We start from the raw sequence: 16,939 nt of genomic DNA, 5'->3' as shown, positions 1-16,939 counted from the left end.
CCGGCAGAACTTCGACCATGTCCCGAGGGAGGTGGGGGACATTGAGTCCGAATGGGCCATGTTCCGTGCCTCTATTGTTGAGGCGGCTGACCGGAGCTGTGGCCGTAAGGTGGTCGGTGCCTGTCGTGGCGGCAATCCCCGAACCCGTTGGTGGACACCGGTGGTGAAGGATGCCGTCAAGCTGAAGAAGGAGTCCTACAGGACCCTTTTGTCCTGTGGGACCCTGGAGGCAGCTGATAGGTACCGGCAGGCCAAGCGGAATGCGGCTTTGGTGGTTGCTGAGGCAAAAACTCGGGCGTGGGAGGAGTTTGGGGAGGCCATGGAGAACGACTTTCGGACGGCTTCGAGGAGATTCTGGTCCACCATCCGGCGTCTCAGGAAGGGGAAGCAGTGCGGTGTCAACACTGTATATGGTGGGGATGGTGCGCTGCTGACCTCGACTCGGGACGTTGTGGGTCGGTGGGGGGAGTACTTCGAAGACCTCCTCAATCCCATTAACATGCCTTCCAATGAGGAAGCAGAGCCTGGGGACTCAGAGGTGGGCTCCCCCATCTCTGGGACTGAGGTCACCAAGGTGGTCAAAAAACTCCTTGGTGGCAGGGCCCCGGGGGTGGATGAGATACGCCCGGAGTTCCTCAAGGCTCTGGATGTTGTAGGACTGTCTTGGTTGACACGCCTCTGCAACATCGCATGGACATCAGGGACAGTGCCTCTGGATTGGCAGACCGGGGTGGTGATCCCCCTCTTTAAGAAGGGGGATCGGAGGGTGTGTTCCAACTACAGAGGGATCACACTCCTCAGCCTCCCTGGAAAGGTCTATTCAGGGGTCCTGGAGAGGAGGGTCCGTCGGATAGTCGAGCCTCGGATTCAGGAGGAACAGTGTGGTTTTCGTCCTGGTCGCGGAACAGTGGACCAGCTCTATACCCTTAGCAGGGTCCTGGAGGGTGCATGGGAGTTTGCCCAACCAGTCTACATGTGTTTTGTGGACTTGGAAAAGGCATTCGACCGTGTCCCTCGGGGAATCCTGTGGGGGGTACTCCGAGAGTATGGGGTACCGGCCCCCCTGATAAGGGCTGTTCGGTCCCTGTACGATCGGTGCCAGAGCTTGGTCCGCATTGCCGGCAGTAAGTCGAACCCGTTTCCAGTGAGAGTTGGACTCCACCAGGGCTGCCCTTTGTCACCGATTCTGTTCATAACTTTTATGGACAGAATTTCTAGGCGCAGCCACGGCGTTGAGGGGGTCCGGTTTGGTGGGCTCAGGATTGGGTCACTGCTTTTTGCAGATGATGTTGTCCTGTTTGCTTCATCAGGCCGTGATCTTCAGCTCTCTCTGGATCGGTTCGCAGCTGAGTGTGAAGCGGCTGGGATGAGAATCAGCACCTCCAAATCCGAGACCATGGTCCTCAGCCGGAAAAGGGTGGAGTGCCCTCTCAGGGTTGGTAGCGAGATCCTGCCTCAAGTGGAGGAGTTCAAGTATCTCGGGATCTTGTTCACGAGTGAGGGAAGAATGGAGCGTGAGATCGACAGGCGGATCGGTGCGGCATCCGCAGTAATGCGGGCGCTGCATCGGTCTGTCGTGGTGAAAAAGGAGCTGAGCCGCAAGGCGAAGCTCTCAATTTACCAGTCAATCTATGTTCCTACCCTCACCTATGGTCATGAACTATGGGTAGTGACCGAAAGAACGAGATCGCGAATACAAGCGGCTGAAATGAGTTTCCTCCGCAGGGTGTCTGGGCTTTCCCTTAAAGATAGGGTGAGAAGCTCAGTCATCCGGGAGGGGCTCAGAGTAGAGCCGCTGCTCCTCCGCATCGAGAGGAGTCAGATGAGGTGGCTTGGGCATCTGATCAGGATGCCTCCTGGACGCCTCCCTGGTGAGGTGTTCCGGGCACGTCCAACCGGGAGGAGGCCCCAGGGAAGACCCAGGACACGTTGGAGGGACTATGTCTCTCGACTGGCCTGGGAACGCCTTGGGATTCTCCCGGAAGAGCTAGAAGAAGTGGCCGGGGAGAGGGAAGTCTGGGCATCTCTGCTCAAGCTGCTGCCCCCCGCGACCCGACCTCGGATAAGCGGGAGACAATGGATGGATGGATGGATAAACTGTATTAAGTTCTCTGAAATAAATTGAATATCCTAATATAATCACAAATTTCAATGGAACTAAAATACAGGGTGAGCCAAAACGAAGTACCACATTTCTCAAGGTCATTATGTGAGGTAGAGGCAGCAGAGTGGGTTGGGGTGGGGGTCTTTTGATAGGTGATCCTTTGTAGTTTTCAGTCAGCAACATTCCTTGGTCCAGTTCGCACCATGCTTTCGCCGTCGAAGCGTTCTTCAAAAACAACAAATCCATCATTACTACGCAACGCGCCTTCCGAATGCACATTAGCATTTCTCCTATCGGTGACGTTCCAAATCAGAAAACCATTCTTCAGTGTGTGGCTAAATTTAGATAGATGGGTACAGCATTGAACAGAAAATCTCCTCGGACTGTACAAACGCCTGAAAACATCCAAGTTGTAAGGGCATCAATTTTGCAGTCTCCTAGACGTTCAGCATGCAAACATGCTTCAGCCTTAAGCATTTCCAATACGTCTTTCAGAAGGATATTGTATGAGTACCTTAATTTCCATCCATACAAAATGATGGTAGTGCAGAAACTCACTGAGAGAGACTGGGAGAGCTGTAGAGAGTTGTGTGTGAACATTCTGCAAACCATTCATTGAGATGCCATCGTCATGTGCAGCAACGAGGCACATTTCCATTTGAATGGTTGCAAAAATAAGCAAAACTTTCTCTACTGGGCTGAAGCCAACCCTCATAAACTTCATCAGAGACCCCTGCACAGTGAGCGTGTTACAGTTTGGTGCACATTTGCAGAAATTGGCACTGTAGGCCCTTACCTTTTTGAGGGTGGGGGAGCAACGGTGACTGTCACTTCAGAACGTTACATTGAAATGTTAGAGAACTTTTTGCGGCCCCTACTGGAAGAAATGGATGTGATGGATGCCAGGTTTCAACAGGATGGAGCAACAGCTCATACGGCACAGTGATCCATACAGGTTTTGCGGGAGATGTTTCCGGGAAAGCTGATCTCCATGTATGGCGATGTCGGTTGGCCTTCAGGTTCACCTGATCATGCTCAGTGCGATTTCTTCTTGTGGGGTTATCTCAGGTCGAAGGTATAAACACACTGACCTCAAAACCTTAAAGCCATCAAGGATGCTATTTGCCACAAAATCGCTGCTATTCTCCTTGAAATGGCCGAACGACTCATGCAAGTGTTCAGAAATCATCTCGAAGAGTGTATCACTAATGATGGCCACCACCTTGAAGACATCATCTTTAAAACACAGTGAAAAAAATCAAATTTGTATACCATTTCTTGTGTTGTAGTGAAATTTATTTTATCTTGTAGTATTTTTGTAGAATAAACATTTGAAATGTGCTACTTCTTTTTGGCTCACCCTGTATAATAATTATATTTAAATGTTTACCCATTATTCATGTTTACTCTTTCCTCATCAATGTTAGCAAATAATACAATATCACTATCCAACAGCACACAACATCACAGAGTTTGTATCAGAGCTACAGACCAACTATGGAGAACTTTTTTAAAGTCCAGGGAGCAAATGTAAGGAGTGAAAACAATCAGTTATAGACGGTGTCGAACAACACAGAAGAATATTTTGAGGTGTTTCAGGTTAAGTTTTAATCTAAGTCCATTTAAGAGATGCTTATATTTTGAATTTTGTCAGCATTTAGCAATGCAGTCAAAGCCTAGAGTTACCATCTTGTTGCTTATTTTTTTTCTGTCTGTGTCTCCTATGCTATTCCAGTTTGATATTATTGATGTTATTATTGTCTTTGTTGTAACCTGTAATTTTTTGCAAACCCTTCCCTCCCCTACATAGTTTTTGACGAGTGGTGCCCATGTCTATACATACAAATTGTGAAACCTATGAATATATACAGTGTGGAATGAGCCCCGGACACAGACAGGCAGACATGTTTTACTCACCACCACACATTTATTTACACTTCTAATACTTACAGTTCAGTGCCACACAAACCCCAATCTCCCCCAAAGTCCAGGATAAGCACACTATGCCTTCTTCGGACCGCCTCCTTCTCTCTCTCTCTTCACTGACCTCATCCGTCTTCCACCCGACTCCAGCCATCGTTTGCAGGGAGGCGGCCCCTTTTATACACGCCCAGATGGGCTCCAGGTGCTTCCCGACACTCCTCCACGGACACTCCCCTGTGTGGCGGAAGTGCTGGCTGTGCTCCCGGAAGCCCTCCGGGGGTACCCAGTCTTCTTCCCCCCAGCACTTCCGGGTGTGGCGGAAGTGCTGAGGTCCAGGGCTCTCCAGGAACTGGGGCGCCCCCTGGCAGTGACCACGGGTCCCTACAGGGTTGAGCTTCCCAGCTCTGTACCCGTGGCCCCCAAAGGAACCAGGGCAGTTGCCCCCTCGTGGTCCAGAGGAGGCACGAGCCCTCCTCCAGTCCTCCTGGGCGTCCCTGCTGGGTGCCACCCCGAGGCATGTGCCGCAACAGTTTATATCTCCATTTCTTGATTCTTCTTTTAATGCCAGCTCTCTTGCCACAGCATTTGTGTCAAAGCTCCTTCACTGTATCTGTCTTCTGTGGAGCAAACAAAGTCTGGGGCAACAGAGCTGACAGCTAATGTCTCATATACAAAATCCTGAAACTTATGTTGTCAAAAATAAAATAGCAGAATAAAGTGTCCTAAAAAGTCAAAATGAGGATAAAAGCTTTCCAAAGCTGATCACCACCCCTTATTGCAGTATAGTATTGCTATAGTATTGTATAAACACAACAACAGAAAATAAACAGAGACATGGAGATACCATGTATAACTTGTATCCACTTCACATGGATATAATAGAGATTAGATATTTCATTAAATGTATTTTATATGGTATTAATTGTTATGATATTTGTAAATACTGTCAATAGGAAAGATAAAGCAAGGTTAAGATTAAAAATTTTACAATAATTACCGTGACAGGTAGCCTTTTGCACTGACATAGGATGATGTTTCAGTAGCATCAGCAGCTGTATCATAATCAGAGCTGCAGGAAACTGGAAGAAAAACAAAACAAATCTGAACTGGATCAAGACCGAAAAGAAGTTATAAAATCTGTTGCAATAGCCCATGTCTATCTGTCTGTCCGCATGAAACAACTTGGCCCATCATGGACCAATTTTGTTGAAATGTGGCATACATATTCTTCAAAAAAATTGTTAAGCGAGTTTAAATTTTAAATTAAGTTTGTGAATTTCCCCTTGGGATTAATAAAGTATCTATCTATCTATCTATCTATCTATCTATCTATCTATCTATCTATCTATCTATCTATCTATCTATCTATCTATCTATCTATCTATCTATCTATCTATCTATCTATCTATCTATCTAAATTTCATTGAGATATCTTGTACAGATCTTGTTGTGTACAGTTTTAAAATTTTAAAATCTCCCACTATATAGCATTGCTGAATTTGCAAACTTGTCTCTTTAAAGTTTATTGTATCAATTTTATCTTGACAGAAATTATACCAACTTTACCAAATTGCCAACAGCCTACACCCTGCTTTGCAAAGCTGTCTCCTGCAACCCTCATCAGTTCAGATAGCAAGCCCAAGGATCATCCTGATCTTCCACCTACGGCTTCAAACCCAACAACTGGACTGTGTTTTCACAATGCCCAATTTGGTGAGAAAGCAAAGAAATGCCATCCACCTTATACTGTACATTCAGCCCTCACCCCCAGGACAGTAAACACTATCACATCTGACCCTGCTGGACAACTGCTCTTTATTACAGATGCCCATCCTGGACATCGCTTTTCCTGTAATACTGGTGCAAAGGTGAGCATAATGCCTACATCACCTACTGATGTGTCTTCAGGGAGAGCGGGGCTGTGCTGGAAGCTGCTAATGGCACTAAGTTCCCCACATGTAGAGCACAGTGCCCCACCTTATGTCTCTGTGGAAGGCTTTATTGTTGGACTTTTGTCTTAGCCAATGTGGAAGAATATATGCTCAATTTGTAGCGTACAGTATTTATTTGGTTATATGTCTCTATTCAGGGTTTGCATTCTGCTCTGTTAACTTCAAAACCTAACACTTGGAAATATATTTTGATGTTTAACAAAATATCCTGGACTGGGTTTCATGTATATTAAATTATTTCATACTAGTTATTTTCTTTAAGTTTTAACCAAATCTGTATATTTATAAGTATTTATTAAGTATATCATAACCATAAAATAACCACAGGTAGTCAATAGTGTTATGTGAAGGTGGTGTGACTTATGTCCTGTTTAATGACATGCTGATGCCAATAAGACAATTAATGATCTCTGTAAGCAAAACAGTTGATAATGTGTTTGGAAAGGGATACCAGAAAGTCACCAGACATGACTTAAGTCTTGTTTGGTATGAACGGGACAAATAAAGTTCTATGTATCTATCTGTCTATGAAGTTTGGGATTGAATTATGATATGACTGGGGGGGGGGGGGAGCGATTTTCATGCTATACAGAGTGCACATTGAATGTTAAAGTTCTGGATCAGCATTAAGGGTAATAAAAACCTCCTCTTGTTAAATTAAAATATTGTGGCTTATTTTTCTTCCACACCAAGATGGCTACAGTAGGCTGCTACTGCTCCTGCGTGCAGACATTATGTGTGTAAAAGGGTTATTGGTTGATATTAAAAACCATCACCTTATCGATTTCATCTCAGGTATGCCCTCCTGTTCGTGACCTGGATCCTGCCACCCCTCAACACACCTCTGCGTACTGAGCATATGAGTGTAAGTTCTATGTACCTGGTACCAAACCTACTCATTTGCACTTGGACTGGGTGCATACTACATGCCTCAATCAAATTAACAATGCCTGTGCTTGTGAATTCTGGGGTGGGGGCCTGTGTTGTGGCTGGAGGTCCTACACCACTGCAAGAACACAATTCATATTTATTGCATTCTGGGAGGGAGCAGAGCGATGAAGTCAGAGGTTCAATAATTGTTTAATAAAGTTTATTGCATTGCATTGAAGAAAGCATAGTAGTTTTCCTGCTTCAAGAAAACGTTGCCTGGTGTACTTTCATCTGTTGCAAAGCACTACAACACCTTTGTGAGGAGTATTAAGTACCACGCAAAAACGGACAGCATACTGTCATTTACAGTATCTGTTTCAATTTCAAGTAATGCGTACAATCATATGTATTCATTTTGGAAAGTGTTTTTTTGTTTTTTGTTTCCCGTGCCCTTATCTCTCTCTGATGATGAGAGGCATTAAACAAATAAGGCTTTAGGTGTGGACATACATGCTACACAAGTGTCACAAGTTTGGGACTTTGAAAATCTGGTCACCCTATGATTTATCTTCAGAATGCCAAATTTACCAGGTATCCATAATAGTCTGTTGCTGTAATAACGTTTGCGTTTCACATCTGTTATTCCATAATATTTGTAATAACTGAATAGCTTTGCAAGTCCCACTTCATGAAAATTACAATGGCCTGAAATGCTCAAGAAAACTTGTTACAAAAATGTTTTGTTTTTTAAATATTATTTATGTTATGTTAATTGACAATTGTAAACTGCACTGTGTGTGAATATGGTGAGTGTGTTTATGTGTGTGTGAGTGAGAGTGGTCTCTGTGATGGACTACAGTCCTGTCTATACCTGTTTTCAGCCATTTGTCCAATCTTGGCAAAATAGCCTTTGACCTCTGAAGTCCTGAAATGAATTGAGAATCTACCTACTGGACTCAGTTCATTGTGGGCTACAGTGTCAGAACAGCCCTTGAATGTACCTAAATGTTACACCATGTGTATCTTTTTTTTACTTGTTCCTTTTGCTTTTGCCTGCTTTAATAATTATCTTTTTTCTTTAAGTATAAATTATGTCTGCACAGGTTGCCTAATTCCTGGTTTTGGAAAGATAATCATGCCAATGTAAAACATGGGAAGTCCAGAAAGTGTTAAAAATGGGAGAACAAGTCAAGAGGCTGAAAAACATACTTTGGTGACATGAGCTTTACAACAATTTATAGTTACAACAAATCATTACAGTTAGTTCAATTTTCAGACTGTAAACAAAGTATAGTGTTTACATATTGTTTTTGATTAGATTTTTTTCAGGAGGTTAGTAATATATAGTAAATTAAATGAAAAACATAAATGATAAGAAAAACATGCAGTCTGGGAAGCCTTCAATACTGACTCTGTAATTTAAGATGTGCAAGTTTCATATTCAGGAGTGTAAAAACATAGTATATATATATATATATATATATATATATATATATATATATATATATATATATATATATATATATATATATACAGTATATATACAGTATACATTATTTTATAGTAATGGCAGATATGTTTATTTTGTAGATCTGAAATATATGACACTACTAGCCTCTGTTAAGCCTTAATAAAAATCTGAATTTGTAATTATACAGAATATGGCTCCATATTCATATCAGTCTCACATGCAAGTTGATAAGATACATTTTAAACTATGCTGAAATGTTAAAAATAAAAAACATTTACCTTCAACCCTGAGTTCAGCTTTTGTTGATGCAATTCCATTGTAGTTTTCTGCCACACAACGATATACACCCATATCTTTTGGGTGGACAGCAGTAATGATAAGTTGGTGACAACCCTCCTGGTCCTCATTGATCATATAGTGGTCATTCTCTTCAATAAGTTTTCCATCTTTAAACCAGCGAATATTCGGTGTAGGCCTTCCACTGATCACACAGTCAAAACTTACAGGATATCCTTCTTGAACTTCCTGACTTTGCAGCTCAGTTAGAAATACAGGGGCTAAATTACAGAAATTGGACATGATTAGAACAAACTGTCCAAAATCTTTTTTAAAAAAGATCAATATTTCACATCTTCATTTCTAGTGTGTGTTTGTGTGTGTAATCTACTCTCTATATATAAAATCCTAAGCCTAAAAGTGCAACGATTTTGTGCAACAATTTTATGTGACTTTTTATGTCACGTTTTTTGTCATGCTTTAAATTGGGCTTATTTTAAAACCTACATATATATGTTTGGTATCATTCTTTTCCGAATTTATCGAACTTTAATGTGATGTTGATAGATTTTCAGATTCTTATTTCATTTTTAAATTATAAACTAAAATATCAAGAAAGTTGTGGTTTTTATTATCAATAAAGTTGTGGCTTTTAATTTCAATACTCCAATTGGTAAGAGAGTTATTATTTCATGATTTTTACTCCGTTAAATAATAATTAAAAGTGGGGCAGCCTACTAGGTTGCAAATGGGGGCTGGGTGCCAAAGGCGCCAGTTGGCTTGGCCCCCCTAGTTCAAATATAAATATACAAAAAGTTCCACATTACTGAGACACAAACTGTATTTTGTTCACAGTATAACTATCAATTTTTTAAACCCATCTTTATCCTGAGCAGAGTCACAGGGAGCTGGAGCCCATCCTTGCAGGCACAGGGTGCAAAGCAGGAACAGTCCTTGGACAGGGTGCATGTCCACTGTATGTCAATAAAGTTTTATGGCTACAAATGTGTACTGGTGCCATGTATACAGTGGTGTCTCATACTTCGAACTTAATTTATTTCAGGACACTGTTTGAATTCTGAATAAATTTTCCCCATTAGAAATATTAGTCAATTAATCCATTCTCAGACCCTAAACAATGCCCATTTCAATAAACTTAAACAGCAAATACGCATAATTTAAGTAAAAAATAACACAAATCCCCAAAATAAATTAAAACATGAAAACAATAACTAAAATATGTAAATACCATATAATAAAATGAAATTTGCATTTACTGTACTCTCAGTGACGAGTGGTAAGGTCATGTGTGGCTGGTGGAGAGGAAGAGAAAGGTTACTGTTTGGAAAGGGAATCACCTTCCATAAACATGCTTCGCAATAAGTTCCTTTTTCACCTCAATCATTGATACTACAGGCTTTGTAGCTTCCACACTCTTCTTGGTTGTCATGGTTATCTATCTGTCATATATATATTTTATATATATTGTGGCACCCGGCTGGGGTTCATGCTCAGCCGGGATGCCCAGGAGGACCGGATGAGGGCTTGTGCCTCCTCCAGAACACGAGGGGGCGACCACCCTGGACCGCCAGGGGGCGCCCCAATGCCTTGGGAGCCCTAGACCTCAGCACTTCCGCCACACCCGGAAGTGCTGGGGGGAAGAGGAGCAGGGACACCTGGAGTCCTTCCGGTTGCACAGCTGGCACTTCCGCCACACAGGGGAGTGTCGACGGAAGAGTGTCGGGAAGCACCTAGAGCCCATCCGGGGTGTATAAAAGGGGCCGCCTCCCTCAAGTCATTGGCAAGAGTCGAGTGGAAGTAGGACGGAACTCAGAGGAGAGGAGTGGAGGCGGACCAGAGACTGAAGGCATTGTGTTGTGTGGCCAAGGACTTAAGGGGTGATTGGTTTGTGCACTTATGGACATTGTATATATTGTAAATAAACGTGTGTGTGGTGAAACCATCATGTCTACCTGTCTGTGTCCGGGCTGTTCGCCACAATATACATATAAATATAGTGGACTTCTCTAGCAAGGCGCTAGAGACCCAACACCATCCAACCTCTGCTCCTTAGGGACAAGCTGACAGAGATGGGAGTAGATTCATACCTGGTGGCATGGATCATGGACTATCTTACAGACAGACCTCAGTATGTGCGTCTCGGGAACTGCAGGTCTGACATTGTGGTCAGAAACACAGGAGTGCCGCAGGGGACTGTACTTTCTCTGGTCCTGTTCAGCCTATATGCATCGGACTTCCAATACAACTTGGAGTCCTGCCACGTGCAAAAGTTCACTGATGACACTGCTATCGTGGGCTGCATCAGGAGTGGGCAGGAGGAGGAGTATAGGAACCTAATCAAGGACTTTGTTAAATGGTGCAACTCAAACCACCTACAACTGAACACCAGCAAAACCAAGGAGCTGGTGGTGGATTCTAGGAGGCCCAGGCTCCTCATGGACCCCGTGATCATCAGAGGTGACTGTGTGCAGAGGGTGCAGACCTATAAATACCTGGCAGTGCAGCTGGACAATAAATTGGACTGGACTGCCAATACTGATGCTCTGTGCAAGAGAGGACAGAGCCGACTATACTTCCTTTGAAGGCGGGCATCTTTGAACATCTGCAATAAGATGCTGCAGATGTTCTATCAGACGGTTGTGGTGAGCGCCCTCTTCTATGTGGTGGTGTGCTGGGGAGGCAGCATAAAGAAGAGGGACGCCTCATGCCTGGACAAACTGGTGAGGAAGGCAGGCTCTATTGTAAGCACGGAGCTGGACAGTTTGACATTTGTAGGCGCTGAGCAGGCTCCTGTCAATCATGGAGAATCCACTGCATCCACTAAACAGTATCATCTCCAGACAGAGGAGCAGCTTCAGCAACAGACTGCTGTCACTGTCCTGCTCCACTGACAGACTGAGGAGATCGTTCCTCCCCCACACTATGCGACTCTTCAATTCCACTCGGGGTAGTAAACGTTAACATTATACAAAGTTATTGTCTGTTATACCTGCATTTTTATCACTCTTTAATTTAATATTGTTTTTTATCAATATGCTGCTGGAGTATGTGAATTTTCCCTTGGGATTAATAAAGTATCTATCTATCGATCTATCTATTATATTATATATATATATATATATATTTGCAGCTGGAGATCCACAAAGGGAGAAAAAAATGAATCACGTATCATAAAGTAGTTTTTATTCCTGAGCTTTCAACCCCTGCCAGGGGTCTTCATCAGAGGATAATGCTTAGACTTACAAGAATCAAAGGCAATATATAGCAAAACATTACATGGAGGGGGTGGGGGGGGGTGGCTAAGTCAGTGTGATGGGGGGGGGGGGGGTATTGGGTGTTCATTGCAACGCCGTCAGAAGAAAGGACTCACTTTCATTGATCTACATGCATACTAAATCAACAGGACATACATTTAACTGGGACAATGTACAAGTAAAATTTAAGGCCAGTACTAAAAATGCCAGAGAACTGGCCGAATCTTGGCTATCAAATGAGAATGCCATCAACAGACACTTGGACATAAATCCAGCATATGCAAACTTAAGAAGAACATGTTCATAATAAATAAACTGTACACCCAATACCCCCCCCCCCCCATCACACTGACTTAGCCACCCCCCCACACCCCCTCCACGTATTGTTTTGCTATATATTGCCTTTGATTCTTGTAAGTCTAAGCATTGTCCTCTGATGAAGACCCCTGGCAGGGGTTGAAAGCTCAGGAATAAAAACTACTTTATGATACGTGATTCATTTTTTTCTCCCTTTGTGGATCTCCAGCTGCAAATATGCAAACCGTATCACAGACCTTCTCTTCCATATATATATTGTGGCAGGAGGCTGGGGGGCAGACCCAGCTGGGACACCTGGAAGGAGATCTTTATGTTCCCCAGGCCACGAGGGGACCACGGGGAAGTAGCAGGGAGGCTCAAACCCATGGGGGTCTGTGGCTACTGCCAGGGGTCGCCCCAAGCCTCATGAAGCCTGGGAGATCTACACTTCCGCCACACCTGGGAAGGTGGAGGAAAGACCTTCCAGCAAGGACCAGAGTGCTTCCGGGTGCTCATGCGGCACTTCCGCCACACCAGGAAGTGCCGCCAGAAGAACGTCAGCGAGCACCTGGAGCACGTTCGGGTGACTATAAAGGGGGCCGCCTTCCTACAGTCAAGGAGCGAGAGTCGGGAGCTGGAGGTGGATGACACTCCAGCGACAGAAAGAAGAAAAGCGGCCCACGGACATTGGAGAGGCCTGTGGTTGGGGTTCTTTGGTGCTGGAAGCTGGAAGTGTGTGTTGGGACTTTTGGTGAATAAACGTGTATGTTTTATACTTATACTGGTGTCTGTCTGATGGTGTTCAGACAAGTTCTCACAATATAAAACCAAACATAACAAAAAAAAGTGAGAAAAGCACTGAAGACATAAGCATAACACAAGAGATGCCTTCACAGCGAGATTGAGAAATAATTCAGGCGCACAACAGATGATGTTTACAATCGCTGTGCAAAAACCATCTGTTGCTGAATTCTTTCACGCAGTTCAAATGCAGAAGCATTTTTCAAACTCAGGATCAAAGTTCTCTCGTATTTAGTGTTGGAACTCTGGAACGTTCAAAGTTAGAATCGTTCGAAGTATGAGGCACCACTGTACTTAAACTATCTATGATAAACATTTTTATTGTGTATGTGTTATTAGCTTTTTTCATTCTACCTGTTTGTGTGGTACTGGGCTTGTTTGATGGGTCTAATTTTACACATTCTCAGTAAGTAGCTTATTTATATTGTACATATTTAATACATAAGATTATGCTATGGAAGATGAATCATTTGAATGCAAATGAACTAACCAGAGGATGAAGGGGTGAAAGAAGGTTGCAACATTTCCTGAGTTGGAGTGTGAGGACCATGATCAGCTAGTGAAGGAGGCAGCTTTTTTATTCGTAGCTCTACTTTCCTTAAACCTTCTTCAAGAATGTCAGCTTCCAATGGAACACTATGAGCTGTAAACATCTCCTGGAACCGTCTTGATGCAATTTGAGCTTCTGGAAGGGTATCAAATTTAATATATATATATGTGTCATCTTCCCTATATGTCTGCTGATCAGCAGTATCAAACTCTCCTTCATCAGCACTGACAAATGTTTCCTCTTCTACATCTGGCATATCATGAGAAAGCCTTGTCCTCAAAAGTCTTCGGAGCCTTTTCCCAGCTTTTCGTAATCCATCATCCATCTCACTGCCTGAGGAACTCTCAGGCTCACTGTCTGCACTGTAACCATAGGTCATTTCTTTTGCATTTAAAATTGAAGTCTCTCTTTGGCTGCCCACAGTCACCTTGGCACTATGGGTAGCTGAACCAAACTTATTTGAAATCACACATGTATAAATACCAGTATCTTTTGGTGTAAGGCCTGTAATAATCAAAGAACATGTTCCGTCATTGTAAATGTCAATATGATGATGTCTTCCATCTTCTAATTTATCACCATCTTTTAACCAATGGACTTCAATGTCTGATTTACTAAGTGATACACATTCCAAGTGAATGGTCCCATTGGGTTCACAAGTCTGATCCTTAAAGACCTCCCCAAAAACAGGTACTTCTTGCATTTTCAATTCCTTCCTGGCTTTATACCCTTTAAATGCAGCCTGGATTTTGATGGCTGCCTCAGTCATTTCAGGATCTTCTTCTGGAGTGACCTGAATAGGTGGCATTGTAGTTACAGCCATTTGCTGAGGTACAGACTGAGTTTCTACTTCAGACGTTTCCCACATCTTCCAAAATTTCTTTGTAGCCACTGTTTGGACTTGACCGCCAGCTACAGTTACTGTTGACTGACCAGCTTTCTTGAGATAAGACACTAAGGAAGGAAATTCTGATCTAGATTCATCATCTGAACTTGTACAAAACTGCTCACTTTCTAATGGTCTCAGAAGCTCCTCTGGTGTAACTTTATGTAATTTTACCATTTTGTCATCCTCTTCTGGAACTTCAGATATTGAATCCAGTGTTGGTTCACGACTCATTCTGCGTTTCTTAGCCAGTGCTTCCCATAGCAGATGTAAATCTCCTTCTTGAGCAGCTTCATGTGGTAGGCTAGGTTGTTTTGAGAATTCTTCATCCTCCTCTGGCATATCAGGCTTTGGAAATGAAAGTTCTGGGAAATAAAGTAAGTAAAGAAAGTTAGTAAAATTGCATTATCAAGGTCTCTCAGCAAAAAAATAAGAGTTTGAATTGTTTAAATATATAAATATTTGGAAAGATTTTTAAAAGTGGAGCAATGTTCATCAGGTAAAACATTATACAGTATAGACATTATTATTAGGTCAGTGATGAAAATGTGTTACAATAACTGTTCAGATTTTGAATAAAATGTCGTGAATTAATATTCAAAAATTAATTTTAAAAACAGCATCTTTCACAACCTGAAATGTATAATTCCACTGAAGATTCTGCTTCCGGAGAAATTACACACTTGTAGACTCCCTGATCATCACTACTGAAATCTTGAATGACCAGTGCTTGATGCCTCCCATCAGAAATTATATGATACTTATTTCCTGGATGAATTCTCTTTGTATCTTTTAGCCACATGACAGTACTGCAATCTCTTGATATTTCACAATCCAAGGTGATGTTTCCACCTTCCTTTACAGATGGTGCAGACAAAGCCTTTGTTACCACTACTGGAGCTTCTGTTGGCAGAAACATTTAGTCAAACATAGCAAAAAATAATGGATTTTTAACTTTAGCTGTTTTAACTTACTAAAAATGAAATTGTCTGTAAATATTTGAAGCATATTTTGTAAATAACAATTGAATTACTAAAATATAAATATGACCCCTAAAGTAAATGACAAAGGTATGATGATGAACAATTATATTTAATAGCATATTATAAAATATCACCTGTTATAAATTATTTAAAATATAAAAATATCAAGATTATGCCATTTTTATCCTGCTGTATATGCATAACACACAAAATTATGATCCCTAAAAAGCAATTAATTTTATTCTTTCAATGTTTGAAAGAATAAAATAAAACAAACAACATGAAATTAAAAGATTTTTTTAAAACAACAATGTTAAAGTAATCAATATTGATAACATTCAAAATATTGTATCAGAAACCTATATTAAATGCACAACACAAATTTCCATATAAGAGTATGTATCCTTCTTATAAGGTTAAAGACATCCATCCTTTAAAATGCAGACAGTTTGAAACTCGTATGCAGAAAAAAATATTTCCAATCACAGGTGTTGAACTAATTAAAGAAGGGGTCTTACACACTTTTTCCTAGTACAGTATTATTAAGTGCACAATGTCATTGAAAAAGATTCCTGGGATTTCAATAAGATGTGTCCCCTATATTAAGTGAAAAATGCTTATCTGTTCTTGTGTATACTTCGGTGGGTATCCCTTGCATTCTCCCTGTATTTATTTTGGTTTAATAAAACTGCTGCTGTTTGACAAATAACACTATTTTTCACTTTTGCAGATATTGCGATTTGAAGTGACCCACCACTCTTTGCCTGTGACAAATCAAAATAGTACTGTGATGAAACCTGTTCCTTACTAATTTTAGAACTTTAAACCTTTTTAACAAAGTTAAACTTTAAACCTTTTTAATGCACCCATCTCACAGTGTCAGAGATCTGAGCTTGAAAGTCAGCAGAGGGACAGAGTGCATTAATTTTTCATGTTCCACCAGTCTGTGTGTGGAATTTTTCACCCTGATCTCTTCTGATGATTAAATATGGGCTGAAAATGGTTCCAATATGAATGAGGAGGAACATGGGTATGTTTATCAGTGTACAATCTCACTGATTATGTCAAGTTAATGTTTTTACTTGTTGATGCTGTTGGGATAGGCTGTGGTATCTTAAGGCTCTGTAATGGAATAAGTCAATTCAGACAATAGATAAATGAATGCAGTTTCTAAGGATCTTCAAATGCTCCTTTTCCCAGCAGTGTTCTGTATTTTAATAACAGTGCAAAAGTATCTTCTGTAATCACTTCTCTGTGTATATCTACCACTTTGTATATATCTACCATTTATTTACTATAAATCACTTTGCCAGGTAATTACAGCAAGTCAAGTTATCAGAGTTTGCAAATTAGTAATAGAGTCAGTCTTTGAAGAAGAGGGACTTTGTTCCATTATATTTTTGTATGGGACACAAAAATGATGGACAGCGAATGGTTCTGTTGATGCATAGATCCAGCATCCTGTGTTTAAATCTTACGCCCAGACATTGACCTTGTGGAGTTTAAATGTTCTTTTCTTTTCTGTTTGGGTTATCCCCCCATACAGTATTA

General features: G+C 41.7%; 1 protein-coding gene across 1 annotated transcript in view; it reads right to left on the bottom strand.

Annotated features, from left to right (window-relative positions):
• The window catches only part of obscnb (obscurin, cytoskeletal calmodulin and titin-interacting RhoGEF b), a 565,304-nt gene that overhangs the window by 132,909 nt on the left and 415,456 nt on the right, over positions 1-16,939 (bottom strand). The window contains exons 59-62 of the mRNA XM_051928767.1: positions 15,039-15,308; positions 13,460-14,770; positions 8,599-8,877; positions 5,025-5,106 (exon numbers count right to left, since the gene is read on the bottom strand). Of these exons, the coding sequence (XP_051784727.1) occupies positions 5,025-5,106; positions 8,599-8,877; positions 13,460-14,770; positions 15,039-15,308 (1,942 nt within the window). The remainder of the gene's footprint in view (positions 1-5,024; positions 5,107-8,598; positions 8,878-13,459; positions 14,771-15,038; positions 15,309-16,939) is intronic.

Source organism: Erpetoichthys calabaricus, chromosome 6, assembly GCF_900747795.2.
Source record: "Erpetoichthys calabaricus chromosome 6, fErpCal1.3, whole genome shotgun sequence".
In the NCBI taxonomy this organism is placed as follows: Eukaryota; Metazoa; Chordata; class Cladistia; order Polypteriformes; family Polypteridae; genus Erpetoichthys; species Erpetoichthys calabaricus.
This window is presented reverse-complemented; position numbering and strand designations above follow the sequence as displayed.